Source organism: Sinohyriopsis cumingii, chromosome 1 (assembly GCF_028554795.1).
Source record: "Sinohyriopsis cumingii isolate HCF-2022 chromosome 1, ASM2855479v2, whole genome shotgun sequence".
Lineage (NCBI taxonomy): Eukaryota > Metazoa > Mollusca > Bivalvia > Unionida > Unionidae > Sinohyriopsis > Sinohyriopsis cumingii.
In genome coordinates this window covers 85375719-85396202 of record NC_142961.1, presented here as the reverse complement: position 1 = coordinate 85396202, position 20484 = coordinate 85375719, and the positions used below count along the sequence as shown (strand labels likewise).

At 34.8% G+C, this 20484-nt stretch overlaps 1 protein-coding gene across 13 annotated transcripts in view; it reads right to left on the bottom strand.

Moving 5' to 3' along the window:
* The window catches only part of LOC149807275 (uncharacterized), a 181209-nt gene that overhangs the window by 106069 nt on the left and 54656 nt on the right, over positions 1 to 20484 (bottom strand). For 8 of the 13 annotated variants that reach the window (XM_089964394.1, XM_089964370.1, XM_089964378.1 and 5 more), the window contains 2 exons: positions 9242 to 9299; positions 6061 to 6164 (listed from right to left, as the gene is read on the bottom strand). In XM_089964394.1, coding sequence (XP_089820520.1) covers positions 6061 to 6142 — 82 coding nt within the window. In that variant the 5' untranslated portion in view covers positions 6143 to 6164; positions 9242 to 9299. The remainder of the gene's footprint in view (positions 1 to 6060; positions 6165 to 9241; positions 9300 to 20484) is intronic. The other 5 variants (XR_016422200.1, XM_089964385.1, XM_089964360.1 and 2 more) reach the window with 1 other exon arrangement.

The following is a 20484-nucleotide window of genomic DNA, read 5'->3' as shown; positions in this document are numbered from 1 at the left end:
CTTTGTGTAGGACCTGTGGGATCATAGTGAAGGGTGGGAAGATGTAAGTGAACAAACGATCTCACTTCAGGCTGAAAGCATCCACTGGCCACACCCTCTGGTCTGGGAATGGAGAAACAAAATGGGAGCTTGTTGTTTAGTTTGCTGGCAAATAAGTCTGCCAAGGGAGTTCCCCAAAGTTGGAACAAGGAGTCTGCTAAAGACTGGTTGAGTGGCCATTCTGTAAGGATTATCTTCCTTTTGCTTGACAGAATGTCTTCCAAAATGTTCTTCCTGCCAAGAATGAGGCAACTCAGGAGAAATATTCCTTTTGAAGTTGCCCACTAATGGAGGCTCAAAACCACCACAATGAGAGAAGGTGCATGTATGCCTCCTTGTCTCCTTAGGTATGCTACCACCAACATCTTGTTGGAGGAGACCATCACAGTGACATCTTAATTAATAGGTGGACATACTTTATTTTCTGCATCTCCAACAGGGACAGGATCTTACTACTCTGTCATGAGGGACATGGAATCATCAAAATATTGGATAATTTGGACACATAATGATCTTAAATTGGATGCAACTACTCCCATGACCTTGGTAAAGGCTCTAGGCAATGAGGTTAGGCTGAACAGCAGAGATTGAAATTGGATAACCTCCCAATCAAAGTAAAACTTTAGGTAATATCTGTGTGGAGGAAAGATAGTGATGTGAAGGTATGCATCCTGAAGATCGATGGAGACTACCCGATTGCCAGGTCTTCACTGACTGAGTCCAGCAGAAATCTGTTATGGGTAGAAAGTTTGATAATTACATGAGACTTTCACCCTTTCTTGGAAACAAGGAAAATCTGGGACTAGAAGTCATAGATTGCTCTTTCAAAAACTTCCCTATGGCATCTTCCATAGAAAGGAATAAACCTCTTCCTTTCAGTGCATCAGATGTAAATGGCAGAAGCAAATGCGGTAGCTTACAAGAGGAGGGATAATTTGGAACTGAAGCTAACAACCATCTCTTATGATAGAAAGGACCTAGCCATTGACTATAACTGCTCAACAAGCCTGTGAAAAGAGATTTAGTCTGGTGCCAATGGTAACTGAAGGAAGAGGTAAGCTCTGCTGGAAAGGGAGCGAGTCACTAGTGCTGTCCACCCTCATCCTTAGAAAGGATGAGGGGGAAGGGACTATGAATTTCTTCCCTGGGCCTTTGTAACACGTGCTTCTAGGGCATACCTGCAGTTAGGGAGCTCTGAAATGGGGCTGTTGCTTTGACTGGGGATGTGTGATGGTCTGGATAACTCTTGCTTTTTGGCTTCTTTCAATGTGCCAGAAGTGGATGTAAGGGACCAGTGTTGGTGGGCTATCAAATCCTCAGACAAAATGAAGAAAATAAGGAAAATAAGCCCTATGAAGTGAGTCTCTAGGTCCAGGGTGGCAGTCCTCAGATGGTTCTTACTGTGCTCTAGTACAATTAGAACTATGAAAGAGTCCAGAGCAACATCCCTGTGGAGATGGAAAAACTCTGCTGATAAGGCCATGGACAAAGACAATGCATGCTTGGACACATTTACCACTGCTTACAACAAACAATGAAGAGCCACTGTCTAGAGTGATTCTTCCTTTAGCAGTCTGAAAAAAAGGTTGGCATGTAAGGGTATGATTGCAAGTGAGATAGCCTTTTGTTCCATGGATTCCAGTGTTTTCAATGGAAGACAATCCCAGGTCTCCATAGAAAATACACACTTGAGCTGCTTCAGAATCCAAAGTGGGAGGTTTAGTGAGCCAAAAAGGGGATATAAATCTTGTACCTAGAAGCAGCTACTAAGGATCACATCATGGGAGGGTAGTGGGATCAAGCTACCACCTATGTTGTCTATCAAAAGCTTGGCCCTTGTTAAACTTGAGACAGCTTGACTGTAACTGATTGAGGAAGGAGCAAGAGATCTGGTAGAGAGTTAGCCCCAGAACCTGAAAGTTTGGGACACTGATTGCTAGGCAATAGATGAAAACCTCATTTACTGCTTTATCAAATGACCAGGATTCTTTCACCTGTGCCTCTTTAACTGAAGAGATGAGAAGGTGCTCTAAGTCAAACTTGTTGGCTTCAATGAAGACAGAAAGAACATCATCCTGCACTCTCACATGGGAGGCAATAACTCTCTGTTCCATGGAAGACATGGAAGAAGGAGAAACTTTAACTGTTAATTCCTCCCATGGAGTTAAAGGACAGTTTATAACAGTAGCCTCTGCTAGTGGTTTAGGGAGAAATTCTCTGCCAATCTTGAGCATTTTGAGGTAGAAGGTCAATCTTCTTAACTCTTTTTAGGTCCAATCTCAATTGTATCACTGACAATGGACCCCGGCATTAATGGGGTGCTGCTTCCTCGCTTTAGAAGTCCATGGTTGTGTGTAGGGAAAGAACTAATCAATTCCATGTTGCAAAAGACCCCATATTCCATAGAGATTTAGAGGGATAATGGGGAAGGGGGGATGCCCATCCAATCCCATGCCCTAATCTAGAACCTGAAAGCTAGTTTCCATTTACCCATGAGATGAGACTGTATTTTGGAGAGAGGAGAAACTCAGCCAAATCCCAGCTGGGAGGAATCGCAACACAGAATCAGCCCTCACTGAGCTGAGGGTCAGTAGAGGGTGCTGCTCCCCCTCTCATGGGATTGGTACAAATCACTGTCATTTTGGATGCAAGAGGATGTTGCTGCTTCCTGAGGGGAGGGCATAACTCACTCTCTAGCCTAGTCATAAAAAGAGATGGTGCTGCTCCTCCCTCTTGAAGGGGTGCAATTGGTTCTCTGCCCTCATGGAATGGGGACAGTGCTGCTCCTCCCTCTCAGAAAGATATGACTCATTCGCCACTCTAATCATAGGAGTCTGCAAGGAGACTTGAGTAATCTTTCTCTCAGAACTGAGGGACTCAGAGAAGAGAACTTGGAAAACTCTGAAGAAAATGAGGATAGTATCTTTTTCACTTGGTAGGTTCATGGATTCTGTGGCATTTCATCAGACCAAAGGCTAACAAAGGACAACCATCTGCCTCCTTACAACACATACTACATAAACAAGTGAGATGTATGTCCCAGGCCACGCTTACCTATACCTTGCTTAGACATTGTTATTGAAATAAAGATGCTGAAAGGAAGATCTGATATACAAAAAATCCTACAGGTCAAGCATGGACTAAGTCCATGCTAACATAATTTATTCAGTAAAAAAGGCTTCCAGGACAGATAAAGCAATAAAATAAGTCTAGCAGGCTTACAAACAGCAAGGAGCTACTAAAATTAGCATAACACCAGTAGGTTACGATTGCTAATGACAAGAAAAAAACTAAAATGAAAAAGTACCTGAGTTAAATAACTAAGCACAATAGATTAGGGGTCTCAAATAAGCAGCCTGTTGAGTTATTTCATGTGGCATGCAACTACACCAGGAAGTTGTAAAATAATAATAATGCAAATGTTTTCTTTACAACCAATCAATGTTGACGAGTTTAACCCTGAATTTGGCTGTGCCAATAAAATCCCAAAGAAGATTTTTCAAACAACCTAATATCCTTAAGACGATCTGGTTAAAAATCCATCATTTAAAAAACATTTTCAAATGGGTCGATTTAAATTTTGACAAAAGACCTTCAAAATTATATACTGTTGTATAAACAAGGACTGAATTTTCTGAAAAATCAACTTGTCTTCTTGTCATTCGTTAAACCAGTCTCCAAACCTGTATTGATACAGGGGCTCATATCATTTTTTAATATAAAATACAAGGGAAGACAATATCTCATTTCAGCTCTGAGATTCAACAGTTTGGACTACAAATTTGGCTTAAAACAAACAGCAGTCCGTTTTCTAATGTGAGTTTCCTCCAAATACTCCCACCCCATTTTTCATATTTGGACATTTATGTTGGGGTGTGGGGTCATTGCAACTGCATATAGAAAATTTGGAATTTGCCACTACTGTGCAGTAGCGACATATGGTAGCCTAAAAAAGTTAAAATTATGTTATATCGACTCATATCTGCATGAAATCAATAGGAAAATTATTTATTTTCTCAGAAATGTTAAGTATTATAATTGCTACGTTGTGAATCTGCTGCCAGACAAGATGAAACTATGATGTAGATCAAACCTGACCTTGGACTCGCCATTTGAATTACTAGTCACATGACTTCCCAAATCTCAAACGACGACAGCAGAAGTCCAATAGTCACGTGATATCAAACAGAAAACTCTTTTATAATGTTGATGTACAGAAATTCAATTATATTAAATGAAAGTCAGATACTTTTTGTAAAAACCAGCAATCTGGTCAGTATGATTTATCAGGCCGAGAGCACATGTCAACGTGGTAGTCATGTGATACAACTAAACTCCAGAAGTTGTTCTCAGAATACATAAATATGGAGAATTTTGTGTTCTTTCGTTTTTGTATTTTTATTACAACCAGTATGCGACTTTCATTTAATATATTTTTATTTTTTTCTCTACAACATTTGAAAATGTGGGTTGTTAGATTTGTGTACTCATGCAGCTAGCAATGCAAATTCTGAGTACCAGGTCACATTTCATCAACGACATAGTTTTATCTTGTCTTTCAGCAGATTAAAGACATAACGATTTTAATACTCACAATTTCTGACAAAATAAGTAATTTTCATATCGATTTCATGCATGTATCACTCGTAACAACAATTAAAGTTTGCTAGGTCATCTGGTAAGTAGCTACGCTTTGCCACCACCATGTTGGCCTCGTGTGATGCTAGACTGGTTTTCATACCTTCCATGTAAGGAAAGATACGGATATCGAGCTGACTGAAAATAAAAGTCCACTATATGAATCTAATCCAATGGGCATCTGGGTTGACTCAACATATATGTTTACTGCAAGCAACCAAATGAACTCAATATATTTAACTCATGATCAGTACAGTTACTACTCAATTACGTAATTGTTTCAGTCGTCAAGTGGTGGCTGAAAATTCCCGGGGTTTTCCCGACTTTCATCAATATTTGTGAAATTCAAGGACTTTTCACGATTGGGGATAAAATTATCTGCAGTTCTCTCGACTTTTTCCTGATTTCCAGAAGCATGGGAAACCTGTTCTTGTTTTCAACATTTCAACTTGCTACCTTTCATATGAGCTGCTTTTGCTGTATGAAAAGGTTTCAGTGATGCGGCCCTTGGGCCAATGTACTAAACCTCATGTGGCCTTTGTAGTGATTTGAATTTGAGAACCCTGCAATAGATGAAGATAACAAGTGGTGTGCAACCTGCTAACATACAAAAATGTCACAATTCATGATATAGGTAAGGAAAATAAAATGAGTGGCAAGTAAGTCTGTAGACTGCAAAATGCAAGGATAGAGAAATTAAAGTAAAATATCTACCCATTGCTGCTTAGAAATTGTTTTGAGACTAAAAAAACAACCAATTTGAAATCTGAAACACTAACACTCAAGATCGGGTAACAAGGTCAAATTAAAATGCTAAGATATACATGAGTGTGTATGAAACAAAAGTCTTAAAAAAGCTCCAGAGCTTTAAAAAAACTGTGATAAAAGCTGATCAGGGTATAATCCTAATGTTTAAGAAGAAAACAGCACAGAAGACAATAATTTGCTCGTTGAACTGCAAAGCAGCTGCTGATCTTCTTTAACGTAAGCGATCTTGAACATTACAACATCTCAACCTAAACTGTAATGAAGAGACACCAGTACAGTACATGCCCAATATGTGGGGTTTTCATGCAGGGGTGGTCTAGTGTTCTGGACGTTTCTGGTTCACCTTAATATGAGGACAAAATTTTAGTCATTTAGCTGTGACATTTTCCTACTGGAAAGGTACTATATAACTATGCAATAGCAATAGCTAATATGGTATTACTGACTCCCATGAGGAAGGTTGTAAACAATGTTACATGTATACAATATTGATATGTGTGATATATATATATATATATATATATATATATATACACACACACACACACACACAGACACACAGAGAGAGAGAGAGAGAGAGACAGACAGACAGACAGAGATAATGAGAGTACTTACTTCCATTTGTAATGCTACCAAAGAAGCTCTGTACATGGTGGGGGTACAAGAGTATGAAACTGATACACCAAAATGCCTTCATGATAGATATTTTAAAGTGTCATCTGAAACAAATAAAATAACACAATAAACACAATATATTGTATCACACCAGTGCAAAATCTAAATCTGAAGTACAAATGCTTTATTTAGATCTAATGTATGTTGTATCACACTGATTTCATCTACATTATCAACTGTTAAATATGACTCATCATTATGACTGGTTTCATCATGATAACTGTACTTTGGTAACTAGTCATGGTTCATAATGAAATCATAGTGAATGCCTTCTTAATACAAATAAATGCTATACTAGTTTATACTGCTGATGTGTTGGCAAAAGCATCCAAAATGTGAATAGGGCCATTCATTCATTCATAATGACTGCTTTGGATGAACTAACTACTAAAATATATCACAAGAAATAAATCTGAGGTGTCAAACAAATACATGTAACTGGGTAACAATACACACATTTTCCTCTTGAAAACTGTTTTGTTGGTCTATATCAGTCAACTAGTTTAATCCACTTTAAACCAAACAGTCACTTTTGCAACTTAAAATCTTGTATTGATATCTGAAAACAGCCTTGGATAATAATTTTTGATTGTAAATATCAAATTTGTATCATGCAGAACATATAAAAATGTCAGTGTCTCTTCATTTTATTAAAAAGGGATTTAGACAATTCCACAGTGTCCGTAACAATTTTTTTTGTTTACTTTTTGGACATCGACAATTCTTATATTACTGTTATATATAAGTGTCAGGTCAAAGGTTGCATTAACATGAAACCTACTGAAAAAATTCTGAAAACTTTCCATTCATTAGTAAAAAAAACTGGTCATGGACACTAAAAAAAGTATTACCAGAACATGTTTATCAATCCTCATGGGTTATTATCTTCTGATTTATTATGATATTTGCAAAAATTTGATAGCATCTTTATTATATCATCTTTATCTTGAACACTGCCGCGAAATGGAACGATGCAACATTTTTATGAAGCTACGCAACATTTTTATGATGCAATACTGCATAATGAAATATACCAAAATGAAAGTAAGAACAATCACTCCCTGCATTCATAAACATGAATAGGTTTCAAGGACCATGTCTTTTGTTATTATGTTCTCATTAGAAGAAAGAGACACTAAATGATGTAGCAAGAAGAAACAGTGTCTGGCAGCAGTAATGGTATGTATGTATATATATAATTTGGAAATCCTATTTTCTTTTGTCCATAACCTAAATTAGACTTGTGCCATTTTAGTGTCTGTTATGGTCATTTCAGGGAAAAAAATAAAAACCATGTAACTGAATTATGTTCAACGATACAAAGTTATATAATATACCTATTTAGAGTGTTTCAGCCATGAAAATTAAAATATTTCTATAAAAATTACATTTTGATGAAGAAATAAAGATAACTTCTCTTGTTATATACTGTCTATGACTAACTAAGGTGGCTTTGTAAATGTGTATTATACAAACAGTAAAAAGAAACTGCCATGGTAACCTCTAAACTATACTTAATAAAGGTACTACATGTATTATAATGCTTAGAAAAGGTTATGGACACTACATAAAACTTGTTTCTTTATTCAACTCATAAATGAACCCTAATATTTTAGAAAATGAGATTAAAACATGTTGAATGATCTCTTCTCAGCTTGCTCAAGCAAAAGTTCTGATTTAATATATCGCAGGACTGAATAAAGTTAAGACAGAACAAATGAAAGTTCATGGACAGGTGTATTTCAAATAGAGTATGTAAAGTATATTCATGTACTCTAGAAAATATTAAAAAATTATTTTGCTTATTTCTTGCATTCAGGTAGTGAATTTTCATGCTTACCACAGGTACACTGCATTGGACACTTAAAACATAAATTTTAGCATATACAGGGATATATGAATCATACATGGTGTCCATAACCTTTGGACAACAACATTAATAGCCATGTGTAATTCCAATTAATCATCTTTTAAAATTATAAGATGGAGTCTATTATTAATTTTTCCACATGCATATAATGTCCAACTGAAAATTCCATGCAAGTTTGTCAGAATATGTTTTGACTTGTCAAATTTCAGCAGAATTCAGGTCAGAATAAAAGTTACTTTTGATAAAAAAAGCTATATCTGTAGCATTTATTCTTTTTCAGTCACTGCATGCCAATTAACAAAGAAGTTGAGCAAAGACTTTTGATAGATTGTTTCAATGAAATATAGTTTTGTTGTACTTTTCAAATGAGAGTACATGTTTTGTCCATAGCCCTTTCTATGTACCTAGTTAATCAATTGATATTTTTATCATATCGTGTTGTTAGAAGGCAAGAACACATGCTTAATTGATACTTATGGCTTCATCAACTTTATCAAAGTAATATAAATATTTTTATTTCTTATGTGAAATAGATACAATTTGTACTAGTTGCAAATTATGTTTTAACACATTAACCCCTGGTGATGAGTTTACATGGCAGGAGGTAGGAGCCTACTGTTGAGCTCTGCAGCATCAAGGTCATGTATGATACACTGAAGTGGGTGCTATTATAGAAAGGTAGACAGATGTACGTCTACAATGATACCAAATAATCAGGAATTTCTAGTTGCACTACAAAATACAGAGGAAAAAAACTCATTTTTTGGACCTGATTTTTTTAATTCCACCCAAAATTTGCCCGTGGTCAGAATCCGATCTTGCAAACAGACAGATGAACCTTTGCAAAAAGTAGGATAAGATGGGCATTCGGAATAAAGAATGGTCTCAATACAAAAATAATGGGTCCGTTCAGCAAAAAAAACCTCCAACTTGTACCCTTCTGCTCATGTGTGAGCCAAATAGCCAATGAAATCTGATGTTTCTAACACAACTAGGCGTTATGTTATTGGAAGATCACCTGGAAGTTGATGTATTAGGATGTATTCAGAAATAGCTTTCAAAATGTGTTTCCTACTCAAATTTCAGGTGAAAACGACATAAACCTCCAAGGGTTAATGTGTTAACTGTCAGAAAGAAAATTATTCTTTAATTGTGTTCTTTATTACTACAAAATGTTATTGTTTTTATTTGTTTCAGTTCTTAATATGTTACTTTACATAAAATTGCGTTTTAACCTTTTAATATACTTACTTATATATTATATGCACCTTATAGTGTCTGCAATCTCTTCCCTGGACTTCATGTAAAACTAATATAGACAAAATGTGTTTATAGTCAAATATTCAACAAAACATGAAAAATCCATAGGTCTAAGATAATGAACTTCGTGAAAAAATTATTTGTGCAACAACTTGGGCCAAGTACTGCATTTTAGCCGAGTACTAAGAATTGAGATTGTAACTGCATTGCCTTTCCTTTTAATAATTAATAATTTTATTTACCAGAAGGTACATGATACATATGATATTACAGTCAGTGGTCTGGAAGCATATTCTAAGGAAATTAGTAGTGCAATGTAAGTCACTGGTCTCATATATATAATTCGTGACACAAAATGTATTCATCAACAGTGATAATTTCTAAGTATGACCATAATCTTGATAATAAATAAAATTTTACAACCGATCAATGCACCTTTCAACATTCACATTTTCAGACCATGCCCTACATGCAGTGGTGCTACAGCTACCTAAAAAAATCCCATGACAGGGAGGCCCAGGTCAAAAGGGTGACCAAAATTTCTATCAAACAATGTATTTTATTAGGAGTGAGTCCCCAGAACTCAATTTTGGTGGAGAAAGAGCAGAGAATTTCTTTCTATGTCACTGCCCAATGTTTGACTTATCTTATGATGGTCTTCTTAAATAAACCTATGTATTGTGCAATTTGCACACTTGAAATAAAAACAGATACCAGAAATGTATGAGCAATATGTCTGATAACAACGTATGAGCAATATGACTGATAACAATGTATGAGCAATATGACTGATAACAACATATGAGCAATATGACTAATAACAATGTATGATCAATATGACTGATAACAATGTATGAGCAATATGACTGGATAACAAAAAAAATTGAATAAACTTCATAAGCATGTACGAACAAGGTTTTTCCTCTGATGTATCTTTTAATATATGCACACGGTAAGTTTTATACTTGAATTATGTACCTGAATAGGAATACTATGTTATGAATGCAACATATTCCATCAAGTTGAGAACAAAATCTTGGATGTAAATTGCAGCCATTAAGAACTATATTCTGAACTACTTTTTTTTGCACAATATGGTGGTGGAAGGACATGATAGGAACGTTGTTGGCATTATAATCTTTCATAACATGTGGTACAGTTTGCCAGTACAAATCAGCAAACTTGTCAAGCTAATGTGCATTTATACAATTACTTCTTCGGTATTTTAATTCTCAAATTGAGTGAAATGGCCAAGCAATGTTCCAACTGATACCTTGTAAGACACAAGCATAATGTAAAAATCAGCCATATGTACTTCTGAGTCTTTTCACTCCATCCTTTTGAAGTTTCACTACATAAAATCAGTCTTTTATTTTCTATAACATTGTGATAAATAAAACCTTAAATCTGTGATCGTTTTGTAAATGAAATTTGTTGAATACTATCAATTCATTTATTTGTGTGCATAAATTTTTTCATTTTTGTCAAAATTTTTATTTTCATCAAAACTTGAAATTGTGGACTGGAGAAAGAATCCTATTGTTGGTATTTTATTTCATGGACTGGAGAAAGGGTCCTATTGTTGGGACTTAATTTCATGGACTGGAGAAGGGGTCCTATTGTTGGGACTTAATTTCTTGGACTGGATCAGAAGGGGTCCTATTGTTGGGACTTAATTTCATGGACTGGAGAAGGGGTCTTATTGTTGGGACTCAATTCCATGGACTGGAGAAGGGGTCCTACTGTTGGGACTTAATTTAATGAAATGCAGAAGGGGTCCTATATTTGGTACTTACTTTGATGGACTGGAGATAAGTGTTCTACTGAATGGACGTAATTTCATGGTATGGAGAAGGGGTCCTATTGCTTTCAGAAAAGGCTGTTCATTAGGTGTTTAAATCTGTACTTTGCACAAACAACAAAATCCTTAAAAATTTTAAAATATTGAATAAACAGCATTTATTTAAATCTTTTGCTGATCATGGCTTGCACAAGATATAAATCATTCAAGTACCAGTTTTTTAAATTTCATTTCAAATTAGCACTCTTATCTGCTTATACATATAGCATCAAAAGCAAAGATAACTGGAGATCAACATTTTAAATCTGCCGATAAAGAAATGTGATTAATACATGTAGGAAATGAGATAAAATAAACAGCTAAGTATTTAAATATTACGTAATTGATTTGCACTGTCTGCCTGTCCATTTTCTTCCCAGTACTGACAGTTTTCATGATTGTAAAGAAAATTTTTGTATCATGGCAAGGAAATTAAATTTTTAATCAATTATACATCAAATAACATTGATCCTTAAATTTTGATCTCCAATACAAAAAACCCAAATGGACTAGTACAGAACTTGTATACCATATTAATAAAGAACCAAGGTAACTCAGGAGCCAGTATTACTGAAGCAAGGCTAAAAGAGGATACAATTCTGTATGCAGTTAATTTTCCAAAACTCAATTATCTCAATAATCAACTGTTTTCATATTGGCTTAAAGGTTCTCTGCCAGCTGTATCTCCCTTCAGTTTACAACCTCTGGCTATTTGGGCAGACTCAGGTCCTTCAACAGAGTCCAATAATTTAAAACACTTGAATAATACACACCAGTGACCCAGTGTATGAAATGAAAAGAAGCAATTATCTATCCTTACACTACCCAATTTAACCCTTAGTTAACTCATGCATGCACTACAGTTTGTACATCTATGTAGCATTCTAGGCAAGAAAAAGAGGATCTCAAATAGTAATGATTTAATATTGAGTTTATGAAAAGAGTTGTGTAATGTCCACTTTTTGCGAGTCTTGACTTGAAAAGCTGGACATTATTCAATGAGTTTCATAAATTTAATATTAAATCATTAAACATCTGAGAATCTGTTTATCACATAGTTTTTTTTAAAATTGTAATGGAGATAGAAAGAAGAAGAAATAATTTCGTTCATTCTGACTCAATGTACCTTTATTTTTAGCATGTAAAAACTAGTCCCAAAGTATTGTTGATTTTTTTGGCAGTTTTATAACCAATACAATTTAAAAACATTTTCTTTTACAAATAAGAATTAAAAGAGTTATTGTCCTTCAGAATGAATGAAACAATTGACTCAGAGAACATCATTTCTAAACATAAACTGTATGGAAGTTCTGTGTAATGTCACATAGTTTGATTCATTGAGGTCAGATCAATGTAATAATGTTGTTACCTAAGGTATGTCACTTTCAGTACTGGAAGTTGGTGGATATTCATGTGAAAAGATTATTACTGGATAAAGAAATTCCATATTTACTGTAATGTATTTGTGACTGCATATTTGATTTAGTTGATTTGGAACAGGAGACAGTGAGAATAGCATCATATAAGAGGCATTAGATTGTTTGAGTTTTGCTACCACGTAAAAATACTCTGGTTTGATAGGCCTAATATTCTGTCATTTGAGAAACCAGTTTATGTCTACATTCTTCTATAAACAGGTGAGTTTATTTACTTATAGAAGTTAACATTTAAACCAGTCTTTTTGTAAAAAGTATAATCAACTTTTAAACGTTAATACTTGTTCAACTTTACTTGGGACTATTTTTCAAGCACAACAAATGAAAGGTGAAGCGTCTGTCTGAAAGAACAAAATTATTGTTCTTCTTCCTATCTAAATAATTTCCACTGAAATAAAAACTGTGATAAAGTCTCTAATGGGTAATAATTTAATACTAAATTTATGAAACTCATTGAAGAATATCCAGCTTTTGCTCACCAAAATATATATGGCAAATTTATTTGCAACCAATCTCCTGAAGCACAAAGTCTCATGCATACTAGGCAAGTAAATCTAAGTGTATATTTAGTGGACTGAGGTATGCAGCGAAACCTGTCTTGAAAGACCACTACTATAACAGATCACCTGTCCTGGGAGACAAGATTCGGATTTGTATTCATTGTTTTGACCTGTTATTCAAGCATTTAAAGCTAAGTTTACAGATACAGATTTAATTTGTGATCTACCGAGTCACACAGCTTTCATATGAATTAAAATGTAATTCACTGGGGTTTTTTTTCCCCAGATAAGACAATTTTTTAAAAGTGTTTCAGGACAAAAACATACTGGGATATTTTATTAAGAGCTAAAAGAACAAAATTGTATATAAAAAAATGTAGTAAAGGTACTTTAATAAATGAAATTTCATAAAATAATGCACTTGTGATAACAAAAGAAATGCCCAGTGTTTTTGGCAGTTTAACATGGCAATACATGCAACAGTCAAATTCTGTTTAACCAAATATATTCAGTTATAACTTGCATGTTGCCCATTTTAATCCCTAAGGTGAATGATTCTGGTAATTTTTTTGAATTGTTCTATTGAAATTCTGCATCTAGTAACAATTTTTATTTTTTATTTTTGGTTTGCTTCATTTTTTGTAAGGGGAAGAACTCCATGTAACCCAAACCTGTTGATCCTCAATAGTCAATATCATGGATCACAACTTTTCATTTCCTTCAAAAGAAGGTCAGCATTTTAAAAACAAAACAAGAGGTCCATGTGGACTTCATATTACTCAACTCTTTACATAACTTGTGACCATTTCACCAAGAAGGCTTGCATGTTTTTTGTAACTATATGACCTATGTAAACCATCAACCAAACTTCATACCATCTTGATATTTACCCATTTTTCATAAGCCCTATAATTAACAATTGTTATCACTGCTGGACTTTTGAAAGTTATCATCTCATGATGAAAACATACGAAGTAGTGTTTCAAAAATTAAAACATTAATATGTAAATAGCAGTGTATGTTTAGGAACAGAACCAGTTAAAGCACTGTTTAAACATATTTTTGGAACATTTTAACTGCTGTGCTTGTTATTTTCTTCATCAAATCAGGCTCAAACTGTAATTGAACCTGTAAAAGGGTAATAACGGTGGACATCATGACATCTAAGAAGTACCTCTTCACAAGACTATTTTCAAAATTTATATGGGACATATATTAAAGAAAACATATAATTTATGGAGAGCAAAGTCTAGATATTATGTGATACAAGATTTTAGCACTCCAACATTTTCTTTTGTTACAAATGTTCAGGAAAATGGTGTCTTATGGAGTCTTGTAAGGTGAAGCTCGTTTTCTTGCATTAGCCATTTTTAAAAAAAATACAAAATAAGCAGTAAAGTGAATAATATCTAGCCAATTTACAACAATATTACGAGCATGCAGACAGTCTCAGGCTTGGCCAATGTGGGTACATGAAAAAGATTGCCAGTGGCATCTCGTGGGTCTGTGCTTTTTCCAGGTTCTTCCTCCACCATTTATACAGGCCACCATGTATAATCTATCTTGTGCTGAAGAATGGCATTAAACCCTACAACAACAACAACAACAACAATTAACATGCAAACAAATATCAAATCCATATATATGCAGTCCTATCCATGGATTGTTGTAATGAAGCTATTAAGTGTGACTGATCATATTAGGAAAATCCATTTCTAAATATAGCTGTACCCACATGGCATGCATGGCACCATTTTTGCTTCTGGTTGTGTACTAATTCAGTTGGAAGATGGATTTACTTGATTCAGATAGTAACTTTAATACTTTAGTTCATTATCAATGAATACCTAAGGAAAAGTTTTACTGACTAACATGAAATCAAACATCAATGTTTTGACATTATTATATATTTAGACTTTGAAAATTTGACAGTTCAGGTGTTACTAACTATACAATTCTCATGCACAATACAGTCACCTTATAAAATCATATTTTCTCTGGTTATTCGTGGCCAGGACCTGCTTGATATACTTGGGCATATTATGGGTTATTACAAACATATGTCAATATGTGTTTTTGTTATTTGTTCTCTCAAAATAGCATGAAAGAATGACACATGTGCCATACATGGTGACTGGATAAAGCTATGGTAATCAGTAAAAGTAACTGCAGATGTAAAAAGAAATTCAGCTTGATCATGATCAGTTTGGTGCTATATCATAATGACAGTGTTGCACCACAGAATGCATTTCCTGAATGCTGAAATGTCGAAGCCTCAGATGAGTCAAGCATTTTAGGCTTTTCTAAGGAAGAGACTAACCATATCGTACCGTGACCAGACTGGTTGTCAGATTCTGAATTATAAGAGACTGAAGAGAGCAGCGATATAGATTTGAATGATCTTAGTGACGTGGAGCAACCATCAGACGAAGAGGTAGTGGAGTGGGAGACTTCCCTGACATGATGACTTCTGGTCATTAGCTGCTGTAGCTGTTGATATCTAGGAATTTATTTAACCCAAAGGACCAACCTCTCGGCTATAATGTGCCACACCACTGTATTATATTTTGAGTGGCTAGCTGAGGAGCACTTACCATATATACTTGCTTATAAGTTGAGCCAAACTGCAAACAACAAAGATCCTGTTCTGCCATAACATAATGAGCCTGTAGATCATGGTCTGTGTTGTTTGTTCTACTGATTACTCCTAACAATCTGCGCAAATCTAGGTCTACCAGCACGTTACGCGATGGCAGATCTGGGTCTGTGCAGTTTGCACTTGCAGTTGTCTTATAAGCAAGTACAGATGGTTCTAGCAGACCAGATTAATACCTATGCAGTAAATCAGCATGAAGGTGAACAGACACCAACCAAAGAAAAAATTATTTAGTGAACTCTTTATCCTCATGGAAATCGCTTTTGAATACATAGGGCAAATGTTGCCCTACAGTGTATTGAAAACTCTACAAGGGGCTCAAATGGAAAAGTCATCATATGTCCATGTATATATTTTGACGAGCACTAAGCTTCCCTCTTCCGATCTCATTATTTATACATCTGCGTTTGATATTGAACTTCCAAGAAATAGACTATAGGTATAGGTAAAATAAGTTTTCCACTCTAGTCAAGAAATAGATTGTAGGTCCATGTAAAATATTTGTCTCATGGACAGCAAAAAAACAACTCTCAACATTGTATATATTGAATTATAGTAGGTGAAATACATGCAAGTAATTTTTTCTGAAGTTTCAATTTTGTTTTTCCACTGGTCTTCTTTCTGTCCACCAATACTATGGTAACTGGAGAAGAAACAGCCTTTCAAAAAGAGAGAGAGGGATGAATAGAGGCTCAAGATTTCCACAACTGCCAGATTCATATGGGTAGATTTGAATGCAGTTTAGGTTCAAATATCTGGTCAGAAGGAACAGCTAAAATGACGGAAATATTTTTCCATTTCCTCATCAATACTTTTATTATACTCTATGAGATGGCACTTTGAAGAAGATTAAGATACATGCTTCCGAGGAGGGGAGGACTGATGTCAGATATATATAAGGGACTTTTCTATGTGCAAAGAAAGAAAAGTCCTTCATCAACTTCACTGACACTCTCTCAGGCTAGACTGAACTAGAAGTGAAACACATGCAAGAAGTGCTCCAACAATCAAAAAAAAAAGCTGACAGTGTATAGAGGTGCTAAAAATGAGGTACATGTTTGTCTAATATGTGTTGCAAGCATATCACCAGAAGTTCCATGTACAAGGAAATTAGTAATAATAATGCTTTATTTATAAAGGGTGACTCATTAGTCAAGGACTTTTCTCCCTTGAGGCCCTCTAAAGGAGAATATAACAATGCTCATTATATGAAGATAGCAATAATTATTATTTATATAACATGTTTAGTATCAAAATACAAAATTCCATTATCTATTAGAAGTACATACATACTCATGATATCTCTTCTTAAATACTCTAATAGTATTGATATCAGTTTCTGGCAATTGTTTATTAAATACTCTAATAGCATTGATATCAGTTTCTGGCAATTGTTTATTTATTTGCCTCTTCACATTATTTGAGTTAAATCATTATCAGTGAACTTTAATATTTTTGTATTTACTTTCTTGACTAGTTTACAATATTTGCCAAACTAATATCTCCAAATTTATAGTTGTATTTTCCCCCCAAATATTTGGAGGAAACCCATGCATGTACACTGTATCAAAAAAGGCCATTCTGAGTTCAATTAATCTCCATGAAAAGATTATTGCTACAATATAAAAACACCATTTATCAAGTGTACCCAAACGTATGAACATACAATTATAGAGTTTATACCTTTACCTGGAGTCTATGAAATTGACACGTGACCCATATATTATTTAAACAAATCTGAATATGGAAAGACTTTTTGTACAATATATGGGGTTTCAATGAGTGAATGAAAACAGGACATTAAAATTATTATAATGTGTAATTCATGCACTGAAAAAAAGTAATAACTTTCACTGAAGAAAAAAAATTAATTAAGTATTTTTTTATCATTACAAGTATTTTATAAATGCTTTCCATTACCATAGCAACCAACATTCTAAAACCATTTCTTTACCATGTTTAATATCAAAACTAAATAAAGTACATACAGTCTCCATTGAGTGGTAACAAATAAACTAAACGATGCAAGATCATTTCATTAACATATGTGAATCTCACACATGATCAAACTTATGCAGGGTGGCCGAGTGGTCTAAAGCACTCTCCGTTACGGATCACTGATATCTCACCTCCGTCTGTGTGGATTCGGGTCTCGGATTCGGCCAGTGTGGGTATGTGAGAAAGCTTGCCAGTAGCTCATGGGTCAGTGATTCTTTCTGGGGCTTTCCAGGGTTCTTCCTTCACCATTAATACTGGCCGCCATGCATAGCCTATCGTGTGCTGAAAAATGGCGTTAAACCCCACAACAACAACAACAAACTTATGCAAGATCTCAATCATATAAGCCAATATTAGAAGTTTGATATAAAAAAAACTGTCAGCAAATGGCCTCCAAAGAGGTAAAAAGTTGAACCAATCAGATGCAAGATCACCTTATTAATAGACATCGATTTCACTCATCATCAAACTCATTCAAGACAAATGCTCAAGTCTGATTTAAACTGGATCAGAAATATGGCTTTCAGAATGATAATAAAATCAGCAAGTCTGGTGGAGCAAAACCACCTCAAAAATATAAGATTTCACTCAATATCAAATTTTCCAAGATCTTCATGATATAAGCATGCCAAGTCTGATCAAAAGTGGTAACAATTCTGCCAACCACATGTAAGACCACCTCAACAACATATATGCCTCTCAGTCATTATCAAACCAGACTGAGACCTAGAGTGATAACTAATTTTAGTCATTTAGAGCAACCTCAGCCAATCAGATGCAAGATTATCTCATTAATATGCATGAATCTCACCTATTATTTAAGTTTTCATGAGATTAAGATGACATCATTTAGGACCACCTACATAATATGAGAACTGCTCCAGTGGCCTAGTGGTTAGAGCATCTGCCTCGGATGTGGCAGGTCGTGGGTTCGATCCCCGGCTGAGTCATACTGAAGACTTACAAAAATGGTACTAACAGCTGCCTCACTTGGCGCTCTGCATTAAGAGATTAGTGTTAGGACTGGTTGGCCTGGTGTCAGGATAATGTGACTGGGTGGGACATTGTGCTACATGTCTGCGACATGATGCCCCAGTGCAAGACATCACTATAAACTGCCACACTGCAGACATAGTAGCTATGACGGAAAAATTGTTAAAGCTACGTTAAAATTCCAAATCACACACACATATAACATGAGAAATGTTTTAGTGGAAATCCATATTGAGAAGAGTCAAAATAAGATTTCTCAGATGGCCACCATTGATGGCACCATTATTATTTAGGACCATTTAGACATCATAAGAAGTCATTCAGTGAAAACACCATGAAAATATGGCCATCCATTAATTAACAATATTTTCAAGTTGGCCACCACTGCTGCCATATCAGACACCCAAGGAACGCCATTTTATTTTATGATCAACTAGACTTAAAAAGAAGTCTTTCAGTGAAAACCTCATGTCAATAAGACCATCCAATCATGAGAAGTATTGGTAACAAGATCTTCAAGATGTCCACCATTGTGGACATATTTGTTTTGTTATGTATATCTGTATTGTGTGCTTAACTTTTGTCCATGATTGTATCATATAATGGTCATTTGTAAAAAAAAAAATATAGTTCAATGCTAACATTTGTCCATGACTGTGGATCATACTTTATGATTATGATCATTTGTAAACAACAAGTTTACTTGGATTTGAGTTCAGGACCTTGGTTTTCCCCTTCAAATTTTTCTTGTCTACATAATTTTTGTCTGGTTCTTTGCTAAAATTTTAAGTAAACAGGCCTAACCTTGTTTATGAATTTGATGGAAATTTGCATTGGAAATGAACTAGGTCCAGTACATTGTTTTTGTGTCATAAATCAGGTGGCAGTATGTATATAAGTTTGAAATCAACAAAATTATTCATTCCTACTTTAAGTTAAGTCTTGAGAATCATTGTTAGTTGTGCTTTGATATAATCTGCGAGGAATCATTTATTTAAAAATTATTCCTTAGAAAAACAAAGTGCTCATCAACATTCTGGACTAAATCACCATTTGGGATTATTGTGAATTCATTCAAGGACATTCTGGATTATATCACTGTGATACATCAAGACTGTTGGCATATCAGCTCATCCAAGGCTACCAGCTCATTCAAGACCTGGAATTTATTTGGAACATGTTATAATTTTGGAATTGTGACAGAACTTTTAGGATTATTTGGGATTTAATTCACAATACTGCAAATTCCCTATACATTTTCACTTTGTATTCTAGGGAAATAAATTATTTGTTGAATTTCCTAAACTTGGGTTTGGTTTTTCTTTTACTTTGTTTAAGACATTAGAGTCAGAAGAGCTGGCAGATTGGCACCATTTTAATATGTGCACAAGACATATAAGAATCCTAAATTTAGTAAAACAAAGAATTTGCCTGCTAGGTATTTGCCAGTATTTTTATAGTGGTGTGTGTGTGCATGTGTGTGTGTGTGTGTGTGTGTGTTAGGCTTGTTATCAGATACATAGTGTTTATTTTTAGAAAACATCAGTGTCATAGCTCTGCTGCAGTTGTGGTACTCAATTAAATCATTTTCAACAAAATTATTTTGTCAGAGTCCTTGAAAACAGCAATTTTATTACAGCCAGGCTTTTTATTGAATATTATTACACAGGTTTTGACCTAAAGTTGAAAGTCAATGACTGACAATTTATAACATGCTATTGTTTGATTAGTGTTTTCCAGGTGAGACTACATAAAGAGTGGAAAGAACAGTACATGGTAAATCTGTTTTTGACAAATAGTGACTGAGGATA